The sequence below is a fragment of the Barbus barbus genome, assembly GCF_936440315.1.
Source record: "Barbus barbus genome assembly, chromosome: 5".
Taxonomy (NCBI): Eukaryota; Metazoa; Chordata; class Actinopteri; order Cypriniformes; family Cyprinidae; genus Barbus; species Barbus barbus.
Window position 1 is genome coordinate 30138836 of NC_136733.1, and position 25042 is coordinate 30163877.

Here is a 25042-nt window from a genome sequence, read left to right on the forward strand (position 1 = left end):
GTAATTTAGAGGTTATTTTCTGTTCTGTTTTGACCCCCCTCATCAGAACGCCCTGTTTGAATAGGCGTGGGGGATTGTTGACTCGGAAGTAAACGCCCACTGATATGATTGGCTAACAGTTGTGTATGTTTGAGAGTACATCCTTCAGGGATGTACGCTGCTGTGATAAATACTCAGTACTAGGGCTGGGACAATACATCGATGCATCGCGAATCGAGAAATGATTCAGCATCGATTCTGATATTTTCCGAATGCATCGCGAGTCCTCAGGAATCGATTCTGAGCTTAGTTTTGAACAGTGGATGGCGCTGCATGCTTTAGAACCCGCCTTACTCTGCTTGTTTCCAAATCCTTACACACACTTTAACCTAAAATAATCATTCATAAAATTAGAAAAAGTTGAAGTGTATTACAAGGGTGTTCACAGTGGGATGTGTTTACATTAATTTCAAGTCATAAAAGCATTCTGAGCCGAGGTGAAATTACAGACTCAGCCGAACGCTTCAGCGCTCTTCTTCATGAGCATTTGAGTGTGCGGATAAAAACTATATTAGAGTGCCATCTGCTGTTAAAATCTAGGCTCAGAATCGATTCCTGAGGACTCGCGATGCATTCTGAAAATCTCAGAATCGATGTATCGTCCCAGGCCTACTCAGTACATATCAAACGATCTGTAATAACAGACAAAGCTATAGTGATTACGTAATAAAAACAGTCACTCACACACTTGTGTTTTGCGACATTACTGTTCAGATTCAATATAGTTTTTCTGAAAATCCTGCATCGAGTTGTGACTTGTTTATAAATGAATATGCGGGAAAATTAAGTGAACAAAAGACCACCTTCTTACGTATGCGGTCTGGAATTTCATTAAAAATAAAGTTAATTAGTTTATTGTTTGGTTTTGTGTAGACCAGCTTTTGACTCTCACATTGCTTAACTACTATGTGTGTGAATCGGTTGGTGGGGCTAAACAGGCAGTGATGTAGACTTTTTGGGTGGGGCTAAACAAGCAGTGATGTAGACTTTTTGGGTGGGGCTAAACAAGCAGTGATGTAGAAGCAGGCATTGATCATCATCTGCAGAGGCGGTGTTTAGCCACACTATTACATCATAGAGTGGTACCTTCCACAAGCTCTGGTTTTGGCAGTGTTTAAACTAACAAGAAAGTTTTGAGTTCTGAAACTTGCAGAATATTTATTATAGCACAATGACCTCTTATACGTCATAAGGTCAAAGGAAATTTTGATTCCTCAGTTCATGACCCCTTTAAAATATTAACTGTTTTACAACACAAGCTTAAATGATGACAGAAATATACAGTGATGCAAACGTGTCTTTTTTTTCTGACAAATTCCTCGGAATGATCTGTTATTAACAGGAGGTATGCTGTGATTGGGTGTAATTGTATAGTCAGAGGAAGTGAGGCATTTTGCTTAATGTGTTTCCATGGTTATTGGAGGCGTGGTTATCTGCATCCTGTGGGGTGGAGGTGGGATGGGGTGAGAAAGACAGAAAGAAGAGAGGGGGGATATCTATTTCCATTTGTTCCTCTCGCTGTTTCCTTTCATTGTTTTTATCTTATCCAGAGTTGCAGAGTGCAATCAATCATGTTAAAAGCAGGGCATGCTTTGGCGCAGATTTAAATGCAAACACGCGCACACACACACAAACATGCACACTCACACTCATCTAAACACGCACATACACACAATGCCTCTTTTGTAGTGCTCTTTGATAAGGGTTCAGGCTCTTTCTAGATAGTATAAGCTATTAAAGATGTTTAAGCTGTCCATGACAAATAGAGATTTCATTATTTTCATTGATTATGCTTTCATGTTAGTTAGGGACTGAATGAATCTGATTTTATGGTAAATCAACGTACTTTTTGTTTGAATGTACTGAGTGTATTTTTTTGTATTATACATTCAACGATGCTGAATAAAATGTTGGGGTTAGTAGTAAGACTTCTTGTTTTTGAAGGAAGTCTCTTATGCTCACCAAGGCCTCATTTATTTGACAAAAAAAAACCCCACCAAGAACTATTTTCTTTAATATATTTTAAAATGCAGTTTATTCCTGTGATCCTTCAGAAATCATTCTAATATTCTGATTTGGTGCTCATGTAACATTTCTTGTAATCACAGTTGAAACGGTTGTGCTGTCTACTATTATTTTTCTTTAATGGAAAGAAAGTTCAAAAGAACAGTATTGAAAACAGAAGTCTTTTATAACATTATAAATGTCTTTACTGCTCCACTGGAAATCTAACAAGCCTCCATCTCTCAATGGCTAGTGGATACCATGTTTTTTCTGAAATTGGAAAAAATGAGATGTTCTGGGAGAAAGTCTCTTAACTTCTTAACTCCTGTTTGATATGATTGTTTATATAATTTATTTATAAATAAATATTGTATTTTATTATTTTTTCTTTATTTTTAGTATTTATTAAATTTTTTTTCTTTTCATTAGTGGTTATGTAATATGATATCTTTGGTAAAAAAAAAAAAGTGATTGCGTAATAATTTGTTTCTTGTTGCAATGTTTGTTCTAATAAAGTATCAACATAAATTACTTTACCGTCATTTTTGATAAATTTTAATGAATCCTTGCCAGCTAAATGTATTACATTCTTTAAAAAAAATTATTTCACACACTCACTTACTCGCATTTGATTTTTTTTTTTTTTCCCCTCTCTTTCCAGATCAGTGTTCGTGTGACTACAATGGATGCTGAGCTGGAGTTTGCCATCCAACCCAGCACCACAGGGAAACAGTTATTTGACCAGGTGTGTGTGAATTTTTTGCTGATTAATTATCTTTTTTTTTAAAGAATTGAATAGCTTTTCTTTTGGTAACACCTCCCACATTGAGATTTACATTTACATTTATTCATTTAGCTGATGCTTTTATCCAAAGCGACTTACAATTGCTATATATGTCAGAGGTCGCACGCCTCTGGAGCAACTAGGGGTTAAGTGTCTTGCTCAGGGACACATTGGTGTCTCACAGTGGATTCGAACCCGGGTCTCTCACACCAAAGGCATGTGTCTTATCCACTGCGCCATCACCACCCCAGATCTTATTAATTCAACATCCTTCTCCTCATATACATGCATTAAATGTCTTCTGAGTGGCTGTGAATATATCACATTCAGTGTGAGCAGATATACTGGCTGGCAGTGGAAACTTAAAACCGTGACAGAGAAGCTGTGTCTGTGTGTTTAGATTAAGAACTGGAAATCCTTCTTGTGAGGGAATTCTCCCTTCCTCCACCCTTCCTCTTTCTGACTCTGCTTCTTCCTCAGGCTGTAATTCTGTACAGCCCCCTCCACCTCACTCTTAGTCACTCTGAACATCATGTCTATGAAATCACTCTTTCGTAAACTTGATAATGGGCAGCTTTGTTCCTGAGCAACCTTTAATTTCTCACACACACACACACACACTCTGTCTCTCTCACACACACAGCATTCATTCTTCGGACAGTTGTGTAGGTTGTGGAGTTCCATTATTTTTTTCCAGCAGGATTTAGTCTTCAGTTTGAGTCGAGGGTTTGAGATTATAAGGTCTCCTGTTGTCATGATACCAAAGCTTTAGAAGTCAAAACCAGTACTACTGAAATTTCACCATACTCGTTACCATCTTTCATACCACAGCAAAAAATGAATATGCTACTATTACATTAATATTATCAGATGAAATTACAATGATGGCCTTTTATTAAGTCTCAATAATATTAGTTTTTTTTTTTTTTGACATACTGCCAAGTATGGTGACCCATACTCTGAATTCGTGCTCTGCATTTAACCCATCCAACGTGCACACACACAGCAGTGAACACACACACACCGTGAACACACACCCGGAGCAGTGGGCAGCCATTTAGGCTGCGGCGCCCGGGGAGCAGTTGGGGGTTCAGTGCCTTGCTCAAGGGCACCTCAGTCGTGGTATTGAGGGTGGAGAGAGCGCTGGACATTCACTCCCCCCACCTACAATCCCTGCCGGCCCGAGACTCGAACCTTTGGATTACGAGTCCGACTCTCTAACCATTAGGCCACGACTTCCCACGACTTTATCAGTTTCGAGATTTTAATATTCGTTCAAGTAGTTCATCAAATCAAACGAACAGTCAGAAATAACTATCTAGGTTGCATGTACACAAATTCGATATGATATCTGATCATTTGTCCTATCTGTTTTACATTTTTCTTAAGATCAATAGTATGCCACCACCCAAAGTTTTTTTTTATTCTGCAATTTATTGCATTACATTGATCAAGTGTGAAAACATTTACAATATTACAAAATATTTCTATTTCAAATAAATGCTGTTCTTTTGAGCTTTCTATTTTAAAAAATCCTGAAAGAAATCTAATTTTTAACATGAACATTTAGCAACATAACTATTTTCAAAATTGATAATCATAAAAATATTTCATGAGCGCCAAATCGGAATATTAGCATGATTTCTGAAGCATCATGTGACACTGAAGACTGCTGAAAATTCAGCTTTGCCATTACGTGAATAAATTACATTTTAAAATAGTTATTTTACATAGTATTATTGTGAAATATTACCATAATGCAGTGTTTTTTTTTACTGTGCTTTACTGTGCAGCCTTGGTGAACATGGAAACTTTTTTTTTTTTTTTTTTAATCTTACTGACCCCAAATTTTGAACAGTAGTGTTTCAAAATGTATATACCCAAGATGGACATTTTACCCAAAAAGTGAATTTGAGTATTTGAAAGCAGCAGCCTATCAGACAGTGTATATCAGACAAATTGTGTGTATCCAACTTCCTGTTAATAACCCTATCCTAATAATCCAGCAGTGCAGACAGCATGAGGTTATATTCAAAAGAGACTGATTGAAGCATCACCTCTTTCTGTTTACCAATCATATACAGGTCCTTCTCAAAAAATTAGCATATTGTGATAAAGTTCATTATTTTCTGTAATGTACTGATAAACATTAGACTTTCATATATTTTAGATTCATTACAACACAACTGAAGTAGTTCAAGCCTTTTATTGTTTTAATATTGATGATTTTGGCATACAGCTCATGAAAACCCAAAATTCCTATCTAAAAAAATTAGCATATCATGAAAAGGTTCTCTAAACGAGCTATTAACCTAATCATCTGAATCAACTAATTAACTCTAAACACCTGCAAAAGATTCCTGAGGCTTTTAAAAACTCCCAGCCTGGTTCATTACTCAAAACCGCAATCATGGGTAAGACTGCCGACCTGACTGCTGTCCAGAAGGCCATCATGGACACCCTCAAGCAAGAGGGTAAGACACAGAAAGAAATTTCTGAACGAATAGGCTGTTCCCAGAGCGCTGTATCAAGGCACCTCAGTGGGAAGTCTGTGGGAAGGAAAAAGTGTGGCAGAAAACACTGCACAACGAGAAGAGGTGACCGGACCCTGAGGAAGATTGTGGAGAAGGACCGATTCCAGACCTTGGGGGACCTGCGGAAGCAGTGGACTGAGTCTGGAGTAGAAACATCCAGAGCCACCGTGTACAGGCGTGTGCAGGAAATGGGCTACAGGTGCCGCATTCCCCAGGTCAAGCCACTTTTGAACCAGAAACAGCGGCAGAAGCGCCTGACTTGGGCTACAGAGAAGCAGCACTGGACTGTTGCTCAGTGGTCCAAAGTACTTTTTTCGGATGAAAGCAAATTTTGCATGTCATTCAGAAATCAAGGTGCCAGAGTCTGGAGGAAGACTGGGGAGAGGGAAATGCCAAAATGCCTGAAGTCCAGTGTCAAGTACCCACAGTCAGTGATGCTGGTGTTGGTCCACTGTGTTTTATCAAGGGCAGGGTCAATGCAGCTAGCTATCAGGAGATTTTGGAGCACTTCATGCTTCCATCTGCTGAAAAGCTTTATGGAGATGATTTCATTTTTCAGCACGACCTGGCACCTGCTCACAGTGCCAAAACCACTGGTAAATGGTTTACTGACCATGGTATTACTGTGCTCAATTGGCCTGCCAACTCTCCTGACCTGAACCCCATAGAGAATCTGTGGGATATTGTGAAGAGAAAGTTGAGAGATGCAAGACCCAACACTCTGGATGAGCTTAAGGCCGCTATCGAAGCATCCTGGGCCTCCATAACACCTCAGCAGTGCCACAGGCTGATTGCCTCCATGCCACGCCGCATTGAAGCAGTCATTTCTGCAAAAGGATTCCCGACCAAGTATTGAGTGCATAACTGAACATAATTATTTGAAGGTTGACTTTTTTTTGTATTAAAAACACTTTTCTTTTATTGGTCGGATGAAATATGCAAATTTTTTGAGATAGGAATTTTGGGTTTTCATGAGCTGTATGCCAAAATCATCAATATTAAAACAATAAAAGGCTTGAACTACTTCAGTTGTGTTGTAATGAATCTAAAATATATGAAAGTCTAATGTTTATCAGTACATTACAGAAAATAATCACAATATGCTAATTTTTTGAGAAGGATGTGTATAAACACAGCTGCCTCTTCCCCATTATTTTCTCTTTCTCCACATTTGCTCATCACTGTCATTCATTCTCTTTCTTTGTTTCTTTTTAACTTGCATAATTTTCAGACACCGTATTGTCTGACTGGTGCAGTTGTGAGCCAGCATTTGACAATACCTCACATTTTCCATTGCTGTCTGTCTCACACACCCTCTTGACCTAGAATAGCGAGTGTCTTCTGTGTGTATGCGGTCACATTCATAGCATCTTTTGAGCGTTCCACCCCTGCTTTAAAGCTAAATGCATACGGCAGTGATTAAACAGCTGAACATTTGACCTCTTGGAGGCGCTGCTGGTTTTTACTGAAGTTTAATTCAGATACTCTATTAAAACATCTCTGGTATTAAGAAGTGTGGAACAGGTCCAATCATTCTTTTAAAGAAAATTTTGCCAAATAAAAAGTGCATTAAAATGATCATTTATTTATTTTAAAATTAGTATTATATTAGCACAGCTACATTGTGAATATTAAATATATGGTCCAGTTCCAGCTGTAATTCCACTTTTTCCATGTAGAGGAATTTGAGCTTCAGTCTCCTTTTCAGATTCCTCTATTACAAAAAGCAAATGCGTGTATTATTTGTGTGTGAAAATGCTATTTTATTTAATATGTGTCTGTTTTATAGGTGGTGAAAACCATTGGGTTAAGGGAGGTGTGGTTTTTTGGACTGCAGTACCAGGATACCAAAGGCTTTACCACCTGGCTTAAACTCAACAAGAAGGTGTGTTTGTGTAAATGCATATAGCATTGTAGTATCCTTTTAAGCACCAGGCTTCATTTTTTTTACAGCTATTTATTTTTTGTCATGTATATGTTTAGTCAATATTTCATTTCATCAAGTTCATTTTACTATGATTTCAATGGTGCATCATTTCAGTAAACAAAAACATTTAAATCGTGATTATAATGTGCAAAATTATGAAAAGGTGTCAAATTTTGACAGACTAAACTGTCTAAGATTTTTGAAAAATGTTTAACCGTTTACTAACTAACATATTTGTCATTGTTTTTAATCTTTGTTAATCACCATTAACAAATTACACGTCAACGTGTCCTTGCTGTTTACATGAGCTTGTAAAATACAATATATAATAGACTAACTGGCATATTGGATACTTTTTCAGAAGTGTTTGGAAACAGTTGTTAGTTTTCAGTGTTTTAGAGTCTACTAACGATATTGCATTTTGCGTCAAGCATTTTTACAGAAACATTGTATTCACAACAGCATATTTTAGTTAAACTTCTTAATTTAAAATAGTATAGTTCTCATCTTGCCACCTTTTAATCTTTTCTTCATTATCATTGACAAAATAAAGAAAAACCTGTCATCGAACACTTTCATCAGTGTGCCACTGAGAACATTTCGCTGATTAGCAGCACTTTGTAGTGACACCTGCACTTGTCAGCCTTTTCCAGACTTGTCTTCCAATTTTCTTCTTTCCCAATAATTGTACCCAGCGGGAAAGTTAATGAGAAGTCTGTTTGTGCTCAAGAAAGATATGATGGGTGCTGACAGGCAGGTGGAATTAATGACCGAAAGTGATTCTAGTTTATTCTTTGTTGCCTAGGTTACGGCTCAAGACGTCCGCAAGGAGAGTCCTTTGCTGTTTAAATTCAGAGCAAAGTTTTACCCTGAAGATGTTTCAGAGGAGCTGATTCAAGAGGCGACTCAAAGACTCTTCTTCCTTCAGGTGTGTGTGTATTTACATTATCACTGTATATCTAAGGTAAAGTTAAATGTACAATGTGCCCTTAGATATGTTCATATAGAAGGCATGTCAATTGTAGTGGATCGAAATGAAATCTGGGTCTTGGAAAGTGATAATAATGTGATATTGCACAATCTGGTGGTCAGTGAAGGAATTGTACCACCGGATTCGCTTACAAGGCAACATTAAAGCATTTCTTGCTTCAAAACAGTTCTATTGTTGGTTTACTTCAGGTGAAAGAGGGGATCCTGAATGATGATATCTACTGCCCCCCGGAGACTGCAGTGTTGCTGGCATCTTATGCAGTGCAGGCCAAATACACTGACTACAACAAGGATGTTCACACCCCTGGATACCTGTCCAGTGAGAAACTGCTCCCACAGAGGTGTGCATACACAGATATGGTAGTGCAAGTGGGGGCTAGTGCTTCTCTAGAGTGGGGGAGCGCAGATGATTGATGAAGTGTGCTCTGATCTGTTTTCTTATGTGGTTTTTGCAATGCTCTAAAATCCGCTTTTCAAAGCATCACTAAACTACATAATGAAAGAAACTAATAAAGCTGAGAAATCTATTATAATGACAGTATGATTAACTATACAATATGTACAAATGGCAGTAGACAACATTTTGGTTGCTGAAGCAATTTAAATAGCAAAATTTAAATTCAATAAAAAAAAAAAAAATTAAATTCTTGACTCTTCAAACACTTTTTAAATTTCAAACCATGTCAGTCAGATACATCATTTCATTTGTTGATATTAAAGTATATGGTTTAAATATCAGTGCTGTGTGGTATCTAATATTAAATTACACCTAGAGAGGTATATAATAAATTATTTGGACTAGGGCTGCAATAACTAAAATCAATAATGAAGATAGCTGACAATGAATGTTTATTTTTTTATTAGTTGTTTCTTTGTTCATGCATAATCTTAATTTTATGCTGAGAAAATCCATATTTCTGTGAAAAAAAATGCATTAAATGGCAGAGGCGACAGTGTCGTGTAGGCTTAAAGCATAGTACGTAATGTTTTGTTAAAAGGTATCAGCCGAAGAACATGTTAAGAATGTGTTTGATATTCTGAATGTGAGCATGTGTGTCCGATCTTTTCTCTGCAGAGTTCTGGAACAGCACAAGCTGAATAAGGAGCAATGGGAGGAAAGAATTCAGGTCTGGCATGAGGAGCACAAGGGCATGTTGAGGTACAGCCAATGGAATGTGCGCTTGCTTTTTTTTCTGTTTTATCGCTGACTGCAGTGACCGTCAATCACACACACCAGACAGAATGATAATGCATATCTTTGTGTGTGTGTGTTTTAGAGAGGACTCTATGATGGAGTATCTGAAGATAGCTCAGGATCTGGAGATGTACGGTGTGAATTACTTCAGTATCAAAAATAAGAAAGGATCAGAGCTGTGGCTGGGTGTGGACGCCCTGGGACTCAACATCTACGAGCAGAATGACAAGTACTTGCTATGTTTAATATTTAGAAACAGATTAAATATCATGGAAAGTGACATTTATTTCTGTGCCGAAAAATCCTGACTCATCTCTCCTCTCTTTCCAGGATGACTCCTAAAATTGGTTTCCCCTGGAGCGAGATCAGAAACATTTCTTTCAATGATAAGAAATTTGTCATCAAACCCATTGATAAAAAAGCCCCGGTATGTCAAACAAGATTTGTGTGTGACTTATCACAGTTTCTGTTCATTTTCTTTGCAAACAGGGTGTAGACAAGAGGAACGCTGTTATTCTAAAGCAGTGGAGTGGTGTAATGTTTCATGATGTGATTTGAGATTTGAGGATGGTGAAATCACAGTGAAAACTTTCCATTGAAGCTACACGTTTCTCTTTCTTACAATTTACCACAGACATAAAGAGTCTGGATGTGTGTCTTTTTTTTTCTTTTCTCCCCGTTCTTTAGTATTTCCTGTAGCTCCTGATCCCTCACTCCCTCCCCCTTCTTTCTTTGGCTCTGTTCCAAACTTAGGGAGCTGTCTATGTAGGCAGCATTTTAAGGCATCATAGGAAATATATTATAATGTTCTCTTTTTTTTTTTTTTTTTTTTTTCCTACAGGACTTTGTGTTTTATGCCCAGCGTTTACGCATTAATAAGAGGGTTCTGGCCCTGTGCATGGGGAACCATGAGCTTTATATGAGACGCCGTAAACCTGACACCATCGAGGTCCAGCAGATGAAGGCACAAGCCAAGGAGGAAAAGAACCACAAGAAGATGGAAAGGTGAGAGGGGAAAAAAAAATCTAAGAGTAACATCACATAAAGGCTCTGATATCAGGTCAAGATTGTGATTATTGGTGTTAATTTGGATTCATTCCAGTGCTTCAAATATGTTGATTCTGCTCATCAAAAGGATTAGTTCAGATGCGATTCATTGAGTGACTACTTCTGTATGTTAAATCATTACACCATTAGATGGCAACCAGTTAATGTGTCTGTCTATTATAAGTGACTCATTGATTGATTACACAATTCATTCACAAACTGTGTGTCATAATCGACCAAATCAAGTCTTACCCTGCGTCCCAATGTTCATCCATCCTAAATTCTGTGATAGTAGTAATTTTCAATACTATTTAGGGCAGATATGGTGGATAGTATGCACATTCGGACGCAGGGTTAGTGTCTTGCATTAAAATGTTCACACATTTTATAAATTGGGATCATTCTGGCCCATTTATCTTCTTGTAGAACAAGAGTGAATTGTTTGTTCATTTAGTTCACAAACAATGTTTTTTTTGTTTTTTTTTCAGTTCTTGAACGTTCAGTACTCAGAATTCAGACTCGGGCTGTTTTTGCTCAGTATGTCCAGCATAGAAAGGCAGAAAAATAATGATTTGTTCACTTAAGGGATTTTGATTGTTTTAAGCATTTATCAGGCACAGGAGGAGTAAGTCTACACCTCAAGACAATAATAAGTGTTTATATTTGAGTTTTATGAATTGAATGGTTGTATGTTTAGATAAGTTCATTGTTCAGTGTTGGGCACTTCACAATGCCAGGAAGGACATGTTCTTCTAATACATCTGTCTGTTTGTTTCAGGGCCATGCTGGAGGATGAGCGTAAAAAGAGAGAGCAGGCTGAGAAGGAGAAAGAGAAGATTGAAAAAGAAAAAGAGGAGCTGATGGAGAGACTCAAAGTGATAGAGGAACAGACGAGAAAAGCTCAGCAAGGTGACATGGAGTGAAGTTTGCTCTGTTCTTTCTTCTCTTCTTAATGATCATTAATCGCTTATTTTTTGTTTGGACAGAGCTGGAGGAGCAGACCCGCAAGGCGGTGGAGTTGGATCAGGAGCGTAAACGTGCTCAGGAGGAGGCGGAACGCCTGGAACGGGAGCGCCGTCTGGCAGAGGAGGCCAAAGCGACTCTGCTGCAGCAGTCTGAGAGCCAGATGAAGAACCAGGAGCATCTGGTCAGTTAACATGACTACCAAGATGCACATTGCCAGCCACCATGGCAGCACAATTCTAGTCACCATGACAGCTGCACAATAACACTTTAAGTAGGTTACAGTTGTAACTATGGTAACAGAACTACATTTATGAAGTTTCCACGAGAACCAAACATCATCCAAGCACAGGACACCCACAATTACACGTGTTCCCATGAGATTCTGAGTATGTGTGTGTGTGTATACAGGCAACTGAACTGGCAGAGTTGACTTCTAAGATCTCCCTGCTTGAAGACGCCAAAAAGAAGAAAGAGGATGAAGCATCAGAGTGGCAAATGAAGGTAAACATGGATATTTGTTAGTAGGTGCACTGCAAAAGCTTATTGTTGAATGAGCTAGTTAGTAAAAGACCTTTCTATCCATCCATCCACACCATTGTGCAGAAATAGAAACCACACAACCGGGAAAATGACTTGAGGTGTGACGCTATTTACAGTCACTCTTGTTTAGACAAAAATGAATGTGGAAGAGATGTAATCTACTATTTGATGCTTTTATCACACATGCCTTTTCAGGATATTGTTAACTTAGTATTTTACAGCTTTGAACATTTTCAGTTTTGTAAAGGAATATTTAATCATTTAAATAAAATATAATAATATATAAATATTTATATGCATCTACATAAACATATTTCAATTAGTGCTGTCAGACGATTAATCGCATCCAAAATAAAGTTTTTGTTTGCATAATATATCTGTGTGCTGTGTATTTTTATTATGTGTATATATAAATACACACACATGCATGTATATATTTCAGAAAAATATGCTGTTTATATATTAAATATATTTATTTATAATGTAAATTATATGAATATAAATATAGACATGTAAATATTTTCAAAATATACTGTATGTGTGTGTATTTATATTTACATAATAAATATACACAGAACACTTTTAGAATGAAAACGATTCCTGTTTACACTGGCGTTTCCGCTGCGTTTCAGAAACGATCTCCGTTGACACTACACAACCCGAAAATGCATGTCACGTGACCATTCATGCAAGTACAACTATAGACATGTATTGGTAGATACCCTGTTATTTAGATGGTGCACGCATCTGCGTGCTTGGAGCGATCGAACGGGGATTCTACCAATACATATCTATGTGTACAGTGAGCATGATGTTATTGTTTACACAGTCATCAAGGATACGCAGTGCGAATGTGGGCAGCCACGCCATCGTTTTCAAAAGTCTCCGTTTTGGTCCATTTACACTGAAATGTAACCCCGAAATTTTCAAACAGAAACGGGGTCTTCAGCGGAAAACGTCGGAGTAGTGTCAACGATAAGCATAACAGTAGCAGAAGTTATGCATTTTAAAACGAAAACGCACAAGTGTAAACTGGGCCTTAATCCTCACATTCTCCTGCTTTGCACACGCTCTGCATCTCTCACTCTCTCTCTCTCTCTCTCTCACCTGATCATCAGTTTGTCGGGTCCAATAAACTGTTCCGATCATACACTTTGTGTATAGACAGACAGATATTTTTCACATAGCTATGAGAAGCATTAAACATGTGCGCGCATGTGGTTGCCATGCTGTATTAAAGCTTTAATCAAGATAAAACAGTATATTAAAAGCTAACATTAGTAGCATTTACAAATAACAGCGAATCTATAAGAATGAGACAACAACAAACAAAAAACATACCATTAGGAGCAGTGCTTGCACAGGTTCTGCGCGATCCTCTTCACTAATATTCTCTGCGTCTCAATCGTGCTCAAATTGATAAGCAATATTGACGATGTCATTGTTTACAGTACAACCAGAGCGCATGCCGCTGAGGTGAGGGGCCTGACATTTATTAGACATGCACTGGTGGTTTAGCAAATCACAGCACACTAGGCCAGCTAACCAATCTGAGCCCACCGTGTACTTCTGAGGGTGGGGCTTCATAAAAACAGGAACTCATTGGAGCGTTAATTGGAGAAGGGACAAAGGGTGTAGAATAAAGGTAAATTATGTGATTTTTTTTTTTTTTTTAAACGAAGCATTAACATGTTAAACTGCACCCCATAAACACAATCAAGCCTAGAAAAAAAAGTCAACCACCCCTTTAATGCAGCACTGTGTGTCTCATCCAGGCCACTCAGGTGCAGGAAGACCTGGAGAAGACTAAAGAGGAGCTGAAGAACAAAGTCGTGTCAGCCCATGTCCAAGAGCCTGTGCATGGTGAGAACGACAACGACGACGATGATGAGAGCAGCGCAGAGGCCTCCGCAGAACTCACTTCTGCAGCGGCCTATAAAGACAGGAGTGAGGAGGAGCGCATGACAGAGGCTGAGAAGAACGAACGAGTCCAGAAACATCTGCTGGTGAGAGAACTACTTCACAATACGATTTTTAAAAGAATAATTCATCCAAAAATAACAATTCTTAAAGGGAAAGTTCACCATAAAAACAAAATTCTGTCATTAATTACCCCCCCCCCCCCCCCCCCCCCATGTAGTTCCAAACCTGTAAGACCTTCGTATATATTCTGAACACAAATTAAGATATTTTTTATTAAATTCGGAAGCTCTCTGACCCTGCATAGACAAAACTACCATGTTCAAGGCCCAGAAAGGGAATAAGGACATCGTTAAAATAGTCCATGTGACATCAGTGTTTAACCGTAATTTTATGAAGCTACGAGAATAATTTGTGCGCGCAAAAACTTTATTCAACAATTCTTCTCTTCCGGGTCAGTCTCCACTGCCATTTACGAGAGTATCACGACATATGCACTGTGCTTTGTTACAAGCAGAGGAATGCACATGAATGAGTTGTGCTTCTGTCGTGAATTCACAGCGGAGAATGACACGGAAGAGAAAAAACCGTTGAATAAAGTCATTATTTTTGTTTTCTTTGCACACAAAAAGTCTTCTCGTAGCTTCATAAAATTTAGGTTCAACCACGGAAGTCACATGGACTATTTTATCAATGTCCTTACTACATTTCTGGGCTTTGAACGTGGTAGTTCCGTCTATGCAGGGTCAGAAAGCTCTTGGATTTCATCAAAAATATCTTAATTTGTGTTCCGAAGACGAATGAAGGTCTTATGGTTTTGGAACGACATGAGTGGTAATTCATGACAGAGGTTTCATTTCCCTTTAACTATTGTATTCCAAACTGATTTGACTTTTGTTCTTGTGTGGAATACAAAAGGAGGTATTTAGCAGAATATCCAAGCTGTAGTTTGTCAATAGAGTAAAAAAAAAAGTGGACACCCATGATTAGCCTATAATAAAGGCTTTATCAGTGGGAATTTACTTTGAAAAGGAATAAAATGAAAAATCTTCTTTTTCCACAGGCTCTTACTTCTGAGCTTGCTAATGCTCGTGACGAGACCAAGAAGACCCAGAACGACATCCTCCACGCAGAGAATGTACGAGCAGGACGAGATAAATACAAGACGCTTCGTCAGATCCGCTCTGGAAACACCAAACAGCGAATCGATGAGTTCGAGTGCATGTAAATGTACAGCAGTCCAACAGGGGGAGCTACAGCCTGTCTTTTCCATCATTCCTGCAGAGGAACTACAGTACCCACAATGCACCACTCCAACAGAAAATAAAGCCAAATATAGAATAATGCTGCACAGTTCAAAAATCCCTTTAATTCAGGAGTGCTTTTTGGGTTACTGCATTATGATAAGGGAGATTTTTTTTTTTTTTGCATTGTGTTTTGACCTAGATGTAGCTTTTTTATTGGAAAACATTAACGGTTTGCTGATTAACCGAACTAAAGGGTTTTAATTTCAGTAAAACTGGGATTTCAGTAGGAATTGAAGTACAAAAAAACACTCCAGTGTTAGGATAGATTTAGAAAGCACTCCAGAGAGACATGTCAGTGTGTCAATTCCAATCAGTATAGTTGATGTATCAAATTGCACAGTGCCATTGTGATTATGTAATAGCCTAGCTATTGCTATAACATTGTATCTATGTGCCTTTCTAATAAAACAACTACAGTATAGATTAAAATTCATGGCTATCTGCTCCCATCAACCACTCTGCCAATACAGGCAACCCACAAGAACAAAGGTATGTGTGTGTGTGTTTGTGCGTGCATGTGTATGTAAGAGATCCCTGTTGATAATTCCTTTAGTTATAGTTTCTCTCTGCTGCAGGTTTGTGGCTGCTCCCTCTTTGTGCCTTTTCACTGAAGAGAAAATATCAAACTGTATTTTTAGTTTAGTTTTTAATCCTATTCTTATTTTAAGCTTTTTTAAAATGGAGAGACTTTGTTTTTTGAAGCATTTGAATTTTTTCGCAGTATTATTTTAAAGAATTCTTTAATAGAATGACATTTAAAAAGCATATTTTGGGATTTAATTTCTCCCTTCATTTCTGAACAGTATTTACCCAGAGTGTACACAGTTTTGAATAGCCCTGCACTTGTAGGCAGTGCCTTAGTTGTTTTGTGATCTATATTCATTTTATTTCTATTCATGTGGCAATATGCTGCACTGAAGCAATATGTCCCCAGCTGCTTTGGATGAAATCATCATTCGGATCTCAGTCTTGGATACTTTCTAAACTTTTTGATATACAAGAACATGGATCTCATGATTAAAAATATGAAGCTTGTTCTTATGTCATACAGCGTTCTTGTTACCTGGGCGATTTCCCGCCTTTAGGGTGCAGGTGTTTTTTTTAATTTTATTTTATTGTCAACCAATCACAAAAAAGATTGCTGCTTAAAAAAAATTAATTGCAACGGTCAATAAAATATTAAAAACATCATCAATTCATTGGCTAGTGTTGTTCTTGCTCATTTTTCAGTTGTTTAATGATGGCATATGTGCAGCATTATAAACAGTGTATGATCAGAAAATGCAAGTTATGTTTAGAACGGATTACTGTCATGAAAGTTTATGAATATCTGCCAATATAAAGCTATTATTAAAAAAATGCATAGGCCTATGTATACATGTATTATGACTTTATTATTATTATTATTATTTATCAGAAATTGGATAGAAAATGTTAATGAGCCTAAGTTTTATTTCTGAGATATCACCGGATACTACTTGATAAATTAAACGGGCTTGGAACAATGAGGTCATATGACAATGCAGCGTTGAATGGTTTAAAATGTTTAGCTGTTTATAAAGGTGCTGTAATCTCAGTTTAACTTCTGTCATTTTGCTAAATTTGACCATCCTATTTCAAAAGAACAGCAACAACAAAAAACAAACAAACAATTTTCTAACGCTTCAGCAAACCCAGCGGCCAAAAATTATTAACAGGGAGAGATCCTTTATAATTGGCTAAAATGCACGGGCCGCTGCTCTGAGTCTTGAATAGAGTCCCAGCACTGTAGAGAATCAACAATTGGTAGACGATCTGAATGAGCTCTACTGCAGGTTTGAAAAAACACCATTCACACCTCCTGCAACCCCCGTCTCCCCCACACCTGAACTGCAGAAAAGAGAAGATGATGTGCGCCAGGTCTTCAAAAAGAACAAGAGAAGGAAGGCACCAGGCCCAGACGGTGTGACACCAGCCTGTCTGAAATCATGTGCTGACCAGCTGGTCCCCATCTTCACACAGATCTTCAACAGATCACGAGCTGTGTGAAGTCCCCTCATGCTTCAAATGCTCCACCATCATCCCCGTCCGAAAGAAACCCAAGATTACAGGATTTAACGACTACAGACCTGTGGCTCTAACATCTGTGGTCATGAAGTCATTTGAAAAACTGGTTTTGGCTTATCTGAAGGACATCACTGGACCCTTATTGGACCCCCTGCAGTTTGCCTACAGAGCAAACAGGTCTGTGGACGATGCAGTCAACATGGGACTGCATTACATACTGCATCACCTGGACAGACCAGGGACTTATGTGAGGATCCTGTTTGTGGACTGTTTCCTGTCAGCTCGGCCTTTAACACTATCATTCCAGACCTCCTCCTGGCCAAACTAACTCAACTCTCCGTCCCCACCTCCGTCTGTCAGTGGATCAACAGCTTCCTGACAGACAGGCAGGAGCTAGTAAGCTGGGAAAATTCACATCCAGCACCCGTACGATCAGCACTGGAGCTCCTCAGGGCTGCGTTCTCTCCCCACTGCTCTTCTCCCTCTACACAAATGACTGCACATCTAAAGACCCCTCTGTCAAGCTCCTGAAGTTTGCAGATGACACCACAGTCATCGGCCTCATTCAGGACAGTGACGAGTCTGCTTACAGACAGGAAGTTAAGGAGCTGACTGTCTGGTGCAGTCTTAACAACTTGGAGCTCAACACGCTCAAAACAGTGGAGATGATCGTGGACTTCAGGAGAAACCCCCTGCACACCCCCACTCACCATCATGAACAGCACTGTGACTGCAGTGGAGTCATTCAGATTCCTGGGCACCACAATTTCTCAGGACCTGAAGTGGGACATTCACATTGACTCTATTGTTAAAAAGGCCCAGTATAGGTCGTAGTTGAGCAAAAGGGCAGGCAAAATCACTCTGGACCCCTCACATCCAGCACACTCCCGCTTTGAACTGTTGCCGTTGCCGTCTAAGCACCAGAACGGCCAGGCATAGGAACAGTTTCTTACCTCAGGCAATCCATCTCATGAATATTTGAATTCTTAACAATAAGCATGAAACGCACAACACTATCATGCATTTTATTTTTTATTTAACACACATACTTATTACATTTCAAATTTGCATCTAACATACCTGTACATACTGAATTGTTTCTTTTGTATATTGTGTTTGTGCTATTTTGCACACTGTCCATTTTTGTATAGGCCTATTTGTAAAAAAAAAATTTTTATTATCTGTGTCCTGTCATTCTGTCATACTGTGGAGCTACTGTCACTAAAACAAATTCCTCGTATGTGCAAACATACCTGGCAATAAATCTGATTCTGAATAGTTTTGTGACTTCTCACGACGCCTGTTTCACTAACAACATTTTATGCGTGGTATTACAAAAACTCTCACAGCAACGTTTTCTGTAATAATTGAGAATATTTGGTGTAAAATATGCAGTATGGCAGTTTTTTTCCCGAACATGGCCATAATCTAATTCTAGAAACCCAACCATGTACACGCCTTCCCCGAACACCAGAGGGTGATATTTTTCAGCGTAGTTCATGTAGCATATGCATATTAAACTTCTGGATATCTGTGGAACCTGACGCATATGTGTTTTTTTTACTCCAATACAAGATAAGTGACAATTTTCAACCATGCAGAACATTAAAATGAATAAATGTGCATCTCTGCTGCCTTACATAATACAACACCTCTACGTGAAATGAATCTGATAGACATTATGCAGCCCTTGAGACTCTGATCCTCCCTATCCCCTTTAGAGACCCTCACTCTGACATCTACAGTAGGCTAATTAAATGCTAAGATGTTTAGATGTTTAGACTCCTCTGTACCCCCAGAAAAGCAGTTGAATGATGCTATAGTATACCATATAACTGAACCCATTTGCACCGAAGCACATTTTTCAGCATACAATTCATTATCTTAAAGTAGGATGCAATTATTGTATGTGTATCGTAGGGCAGTCCTTACCTAATGTACTTCATTGTTTATGAATACAACTTAAAAAAAAAGTAATTTTTGACTCTGCCTTTAATTATACAAATGGGTCACATACATTAAATGGATGAGCTCAAAACCTCAAGGACAAAATTAATGACAGCAAAAAGCAAAGAACATACAGTTCCTCATTACTATTTATCTGTATGCCTTCTTTCTTTCAGCGTTAGTGGTGTTCTTATTTCAAATGATAAGGGTCCTATAAGTGAAGCCACAGCATGTACGCAAAAATTATTTTTTTGTGTTCTATGATCTCTAGTTTTCTTCTGACACAGTCTATAGAATATGTTAGACACTGTGCAATTCTAAGAAGCAAAACATCCCAGGTTACATATGTAACTATGGTTCCCCGAGGGAATGAGACGCTGCGTCGAAACGCTATGGGAACATCTTCAGCGTGACCACGCTCTGAATCACGTGTGTAATCAGTCCAATGGAGTGGAAAGATGTCACGGGTGGAGTGACGTAGAGACCAGGAAAAGCATGTGCAGTGGAAACAGCAGCAGCTTCTGGTGGAATGAGGGAAGCACTCGCAGGGATGCCAGAAGTATAGCAATGAGACGCAGCGTATTGTTCCCTCGGGGAACCATGGTTGCATACATAACCTGGGACGTTCCCCTTCAGAGTTGTGTCGAAACGCTATGGGAACGAGGATGCCCGTGCCACCAGACTTTCAAATCCCTGCCTAGTGTGGAAGCGCACAACTAAGGCGAGAGAACAGAGGAGCCAGAAGTGGTGTGAATATCAAGGTCGTAGAACCTCACAAACATGAGCTACTTAGACCAACCCGAAGCGTTACAAATGTCAAGTATAGGGACACCTGACAGAAAAACCTTGGAGTTGAGTGAGTTCTAGTTGAGTGAGCTTTGACCCCCAGAGGCGCACACTTCTAGTTGAGGGCCGAGGCACAGAGGAGGGTATCTTTGGCACGTACCCATGTCAGGGGTACAGAAAAGCTTTGGCCATACCGGGCGGAAAGTCTAGATAGGAGGGGGCCACTGAGAGGGACTGTAAGTCCCCAACTCTCTTGAGAGAAGAAATAGCAAGGAGGAAAGCAGTCTTTACTGTCAAAATACGAACGGAGATCTCCTCAAGAGGGTCAAAAAGTGGTTGCACGGAGCCTCTAAAACCATGGCCAGATCCCACGGAGGGGATCACCAGTGGGTGTTTTCCCACAGACTGGCCACCAAGAGGGGCGTGGTAAGCAGCTATGGCTGCCACATAGACCTTCAAGATCGAGTGGTCAACCCTGCGGACAGCCGAGCTTGCAAGAACTCCAGAACTGAACCAACTGGGCAGTTGACTGGGTCAAGCTGGTGGTTGCTGCACCAAGACATGAAAAGCTTCCACTTCAGGGCATACAGTTTCCTCGTAAAGGGAGCTCTGGATTGGAGGATGGTCTCAACAACCTCAGTTGAGAGACCGGAAGCTATGAGTTGTGCCCTCTTAGGGGCCACACCCACAATTTCCACAACTCCGGGTGGGGGTGGAGGATCGTGCCCCTCGCCAGAGAGAGGAGGTCCCTCCTAATGGGAATCTCCTATGGAGAGCCGTCGAGAAGGGACACCAGGTCCGAGAACCATACTCGGGCCGGCCAGAATGGGGCTACTAACAGCAGATGGACCCCATCTCGACGCACTCTCTCCAGAACTCCCGGGAGCAGAGCAATCGGGGGAAAAGCGTACAGACATATCCTCAGCCATGTCTGCAATGTGGCATCCAGTCCGAGAGGAGCTAGATGAGTCAGAGAGAACCAAAAGGGACAGTGTGAGGTCTCCCGAGTCGTAATCAGATCCACCTGAGCTTGACCAAACATACTCCAAATCTGGTTCACCACATCGAGGTGGAGTCTCCATTCCCCAGGCCTCAGCCCCTGCCTCGACAGGATGTCTGCTCCCTGATTGAGATGCCCAGGGATGTAAACTGCTCTCAGCAAGAAGAGTTTCCCTTGGTCCAACAAAAGGATCTGGTGCACCAGCCTGTAAAGGGGGGCAAACGCAGACTTCCCTGGTGGATGATGTAAGAGACCACCGCTGTTTTGTCGGTGCGTAGCAACACATGATGGCCTCTTAAGTCCGGGAGGAAGTGTTTCAATGCCTGAAACACGGCCAGCATCTCCAGGCAGTTGATGTGCCTTTTGAGATGGTCAGACCGCAGGATGGGTGGCCACTCATCAGCACTCCCCAACCGGTGAGGAATGCGTCCATTGTTAAGTGGTTCTCAGAGCTGGAGAAAGCACACTTTTCTTGCCGTTTAGTCTTAACCCCAATTTTTTCATATGGGCGAGAACCCCATATCTCCCCCCATCTCGATGCCGAACCACCAACTGCTCCGATTGAGCTAGTATCAACCAATCGTCAATATAATTCAGTATGCGGCTGCCCTGGAGTCGCAATGGAGCCAGAGCAGCATCCACACACTTTGTGAAAGAGCGGGGTGAGAGTGCCAGACCGAAAGGAAGAACCCGATATTGGTAAGCTTTGCCCCTGAAAGCGAACCTCAGGAACTTCCTGTGTTGAGGAAGGATGGAAATGTGGAAGTATGCGTCCTTCAGATCTATCGTGACAAACCAGTCCTTGGACCTGATCTGAGACACGACCTGCTTGATAGTGAGCATCTTGAACTTCAGTTTCCTGACTGAGCAGTTTCTCTGACGCAGGTCTAAAATTGGATGCAACCCCCCATCCTTTTTCTGAACGATGAAGTACCGGCTGTAGAACCCAGACTCCCTTTCGTGAAGAGGGACCACCTCGATGGCCTCCTTCCTCAAGAGAGTATCTGCTTCTTGTTCCATAATCAGAGCCTGCTCGGGGCCCACCAGAGTGGTAAATACTCTGAAAGAATCGCGGTAGACAAGACTTGAACTGAATTCTGTAGCCTCTTTCTACAGTGTGCAGGACCCACTGAGACACATTTGGCAGAAGCTTCCATGCTGCCAGATAGTCTAATAAGGAATTGGTCTCTCGAGAGCTCCCGCCCAGCAGCCCCAGGAGCTAGAGAGTGGCGAAGGAAGAACTGCTGGAACACCACCGCTTGTCTACGAGCCTCCTGAAACCTGTCGATGACTGAGTTGATAGTGTCACCGAACAGGCCAGAAGGTGCAAGTGGAGGAAGACCCTGTCCTTGTCTCTGATCTCAGACAGGGTCAACCATAAATGCCTCTCCGCAGCCACCATAGCTGCCATAGACTGGCTGATGGTGCGGGTGGTCTCTTTAGTGGCACAGAGAGACAAATCAGTGGTTCACCTAAGCTCAGAGAGGTCATCATCTTTGACTTGCTCGCCCTCATCTAACCTTCAGCAGGTCGGCTTGGTATGCATGCAAAACAGCCATAGTATGCAAGCATGCACCAGCCTGACCCGCTGCCGCGTACCCTTTGCCCACCAACTCTGAAGTTGCCAGGGCCTTCAGAGACGATGCCGCGCTGGGAGACAGATCGCGAGCATCTGTTCAACTCGGGGCATCGCTCTGTAACTGTGATCATTCAGCCCCATCACGTTTGAATAGTGGCTAGCAGAGGGAATGAAGATGCGGGCCGAGAATGGCTTTGCCGATCTAGACACCAATCGATGTGTAACTTGGCTACTGCACGAGTAATAACCTCCACTAACTCCTCATACTGGGGAGACTGGGGTGGCGAATCCGCAGTCTCATTGATGCTCTCCACATCGACCTCCTCTGAGGACGATAGGTGAAGCGTCAAACCCTCTCCCTGAGTGGAAGAACGTGCGTGCTTCCGTTCTCTGAGAGAGGGCACTGGTTATGGAGGGTGAGGAAGGAGTAACCCTGCAAAAAGCCTAGTCTAGTCTAAGGGCCCCCAGTGGGCTGCCAGCGCAGGGCCCCTGAGAATTTGCTCATTGGCAAAACGTTGGCCCCTTAGCGCTGGCCCTGCATGGGCAGCCCTCATTTAGCCCCCAGGAAACCCTCACAAGGCCCACACAATTAATCTACAACAATACATCTGTTTCACTATCAATACTTCTCAGCTGCTATAGCTTAAGTCTTTGGGAAAAACAGTTACTATACATCCGAAATGGATAACTAATGTCTGTATTGTCAAAAATGGACAGTAGTCAAAGGGATTTCAAATCAATTTATGAAATGCAAAATAGAAAACATTCAATTCAGGTTAACAAAGCTATGTAGGATATCAGAACGAGTCAGACAAATTTAAAATTCGATCAGAACATCGAAACACGAGGAGCCGAAATTCCAGAGAGGCCCCAAGGCAACAGGACTCATAAATCAGATCCCTAGCTCCAGCCTGTCTGAAGCAAGCGAACCAACCAACTCTGTCAGTGAGCAACTTGCAACATTAAAACAAAAGAACACTTATTGATAATTCTCAGGATAGTAATAATTCTCAGGATAATAACTCAGGAAGGAGATCCTCAAATTTGGGGCAAGTAATCAAGATTAATGGTCAAGGAGATGCACCGCGTGACCGTCACATGTAAATCTGTGATAGAAATCACGAGCTACAGACTTTCTTGGGTGGGTCCCCCCACCCCAGAAAAAGAACCAGACTGAAATTCCTTTCTTATGACTTATGAGCAACTAACGATTTCTATGCATATCCATGTTTTAATCACATATTATGTATGTCTTTTAATTGAACAGCCTAAGAGTTCATATTCATGTTTAGTATGAGTGTGTTTGAATCTTCTTGCTTAAAACGTTTCTTTCAATTAATTCTTTGTCAAATGTATCAAATTGTGGTTATAGAAATCACATCCAAAAGTATACTTTGCTAGAGCGTGTAAAATTCGGACCATGTGACTGATACATGATTTATGTATTGGGAGAAACAGAGCAACACCCCTAGCTAAGATAAGGTCTAATTGGTCAATACACCAGTTGGGAGGGGTCCAAAGTTTTTAAACTCGGCGTCCAAAGCCGAGTTTTAAAAACTCAGGACACCATCAAATCTCTCTCTTCTCTTCTATTTTTGCTTCAACTTTTGCCACCGCGTTTTGACGCTGCTTTTTAGCGCTCTTTGAGCGTGCTCTGGCCTATATGCCAGCTGCTACTTAACACCATGAGAAGAAAAACCACCTAGTCTCGTTACATGGGAAGTCGTGGCCTAATGGTTAGAGAGTCGGACTCGTAATCCAAAAGGTTGCGGGTTAGAGTCTCGGGCCGGCAGGGATTGTAGGTGGGGGGAGTGAATGTCCAGCGCTCTCTCCACCCTCAATACCACGACTGAGGTGCCCATGACTGCTCCCCGGGCGCCGCAACTGCTCCCCAGGCGCCGCAGCATAAATGGCTGCCCACTGCTCCGGGTGTGTGTTCACGGTGTGTGTGTGTTCACTGCTGTGTGTGTGCATGTTGGATGGGTTAAATGCAGAGCACGAATTCCAAGTATGGGTCACCATACTTGGCAGTATGTCACTTCACTTCACTTACATAATTTTATACTTTTACTTTAGTTTCTTTTCTTTCCGTTGAGTTTCGTGTTCAAAGGTTAAGTTTGCCGCAAAGTCCAGTTCGACTGCACCCGCTTCAAACTTCAACTAGCAAAGGACTCTGAAACCAACTTCAGTCAACGCCCAGTGGTTCACTACACCACTGAACATCCCTTAACACAAAGGCAACGCAAGCAATAACTTCCAGATTTTTGCTGAGCTGGTGCATTTAATACAAATTTTAGCCTCATTGAGAAACTCAATGCGAGGATTAATTAAGTGATTGATAGTTGTTCAGGTCTATGTAATAGCACATATTTCTGTAAACTTGGTGTAAACTTTGGATTTAATATTTTCATTCCCTTAAACTCATCCTTTC

At 40.7% G+C, this 25042-nt stretch overlaps 1 protein-coding gene across 1 annotated transcript in view; it reads left to right on the plus strand.

Annotated features, from left to right (window-relative positions):
- The window catches only part of msna (moesin a), a 30466-nt gene extending 14010 nt beyond the window's left edge, over positions 1 to 16456 (plus strand). The window contains exons 2-14 of the mRNA XM_079417333.1: positions 2705 to 2788; positions 7151 to 7246; positions 8094 to 8216; positions 8468 to 8619; positions 9354 to 9437; positions 9556 to 9702; positions 9804 to 9900; positions 10315 to 10478; positions 11299 to 11429; positions 11507 to 11667; positions 11895 to 11987; positions 13802 to 14032; positions 15010 to 16456. Coding sequence (XP_079273459.1) covers positions 2705 to 2788; positions 7151 to 7246; positions 8094 to 8216; positions 8468 to 8619; positions 9354 to 9437; positions 9556 to 9702; positions 9804 to 9900; positions 10315 to 10478; positions 11299 to 11429; positions 11507 to 11667; positions 11895 to 11987; positions 13802 to 14032; positions 15010 to 15174 — 1728 coding nt within the window. The 3' untranslated portion in view covers positions 15175 to 16456. The remainder of the gene's footprint in view (positions 1 to 2704; positions 2789 to 7150; positions 7247 to 8093; positions 8217 to 8467; positions 8620 to 9353; positions 9438 to 9555; positions 9703 to 9803; positions 9901 to 10314; positions 10479 to 11298; positions 11430 to 11506; positions 11668 to 11894; positions 11988 to 13801; positions 14033 to 15009) is intronic.
- Positions 16457 to 25042: the final 8586 nt, after the last annotated feature.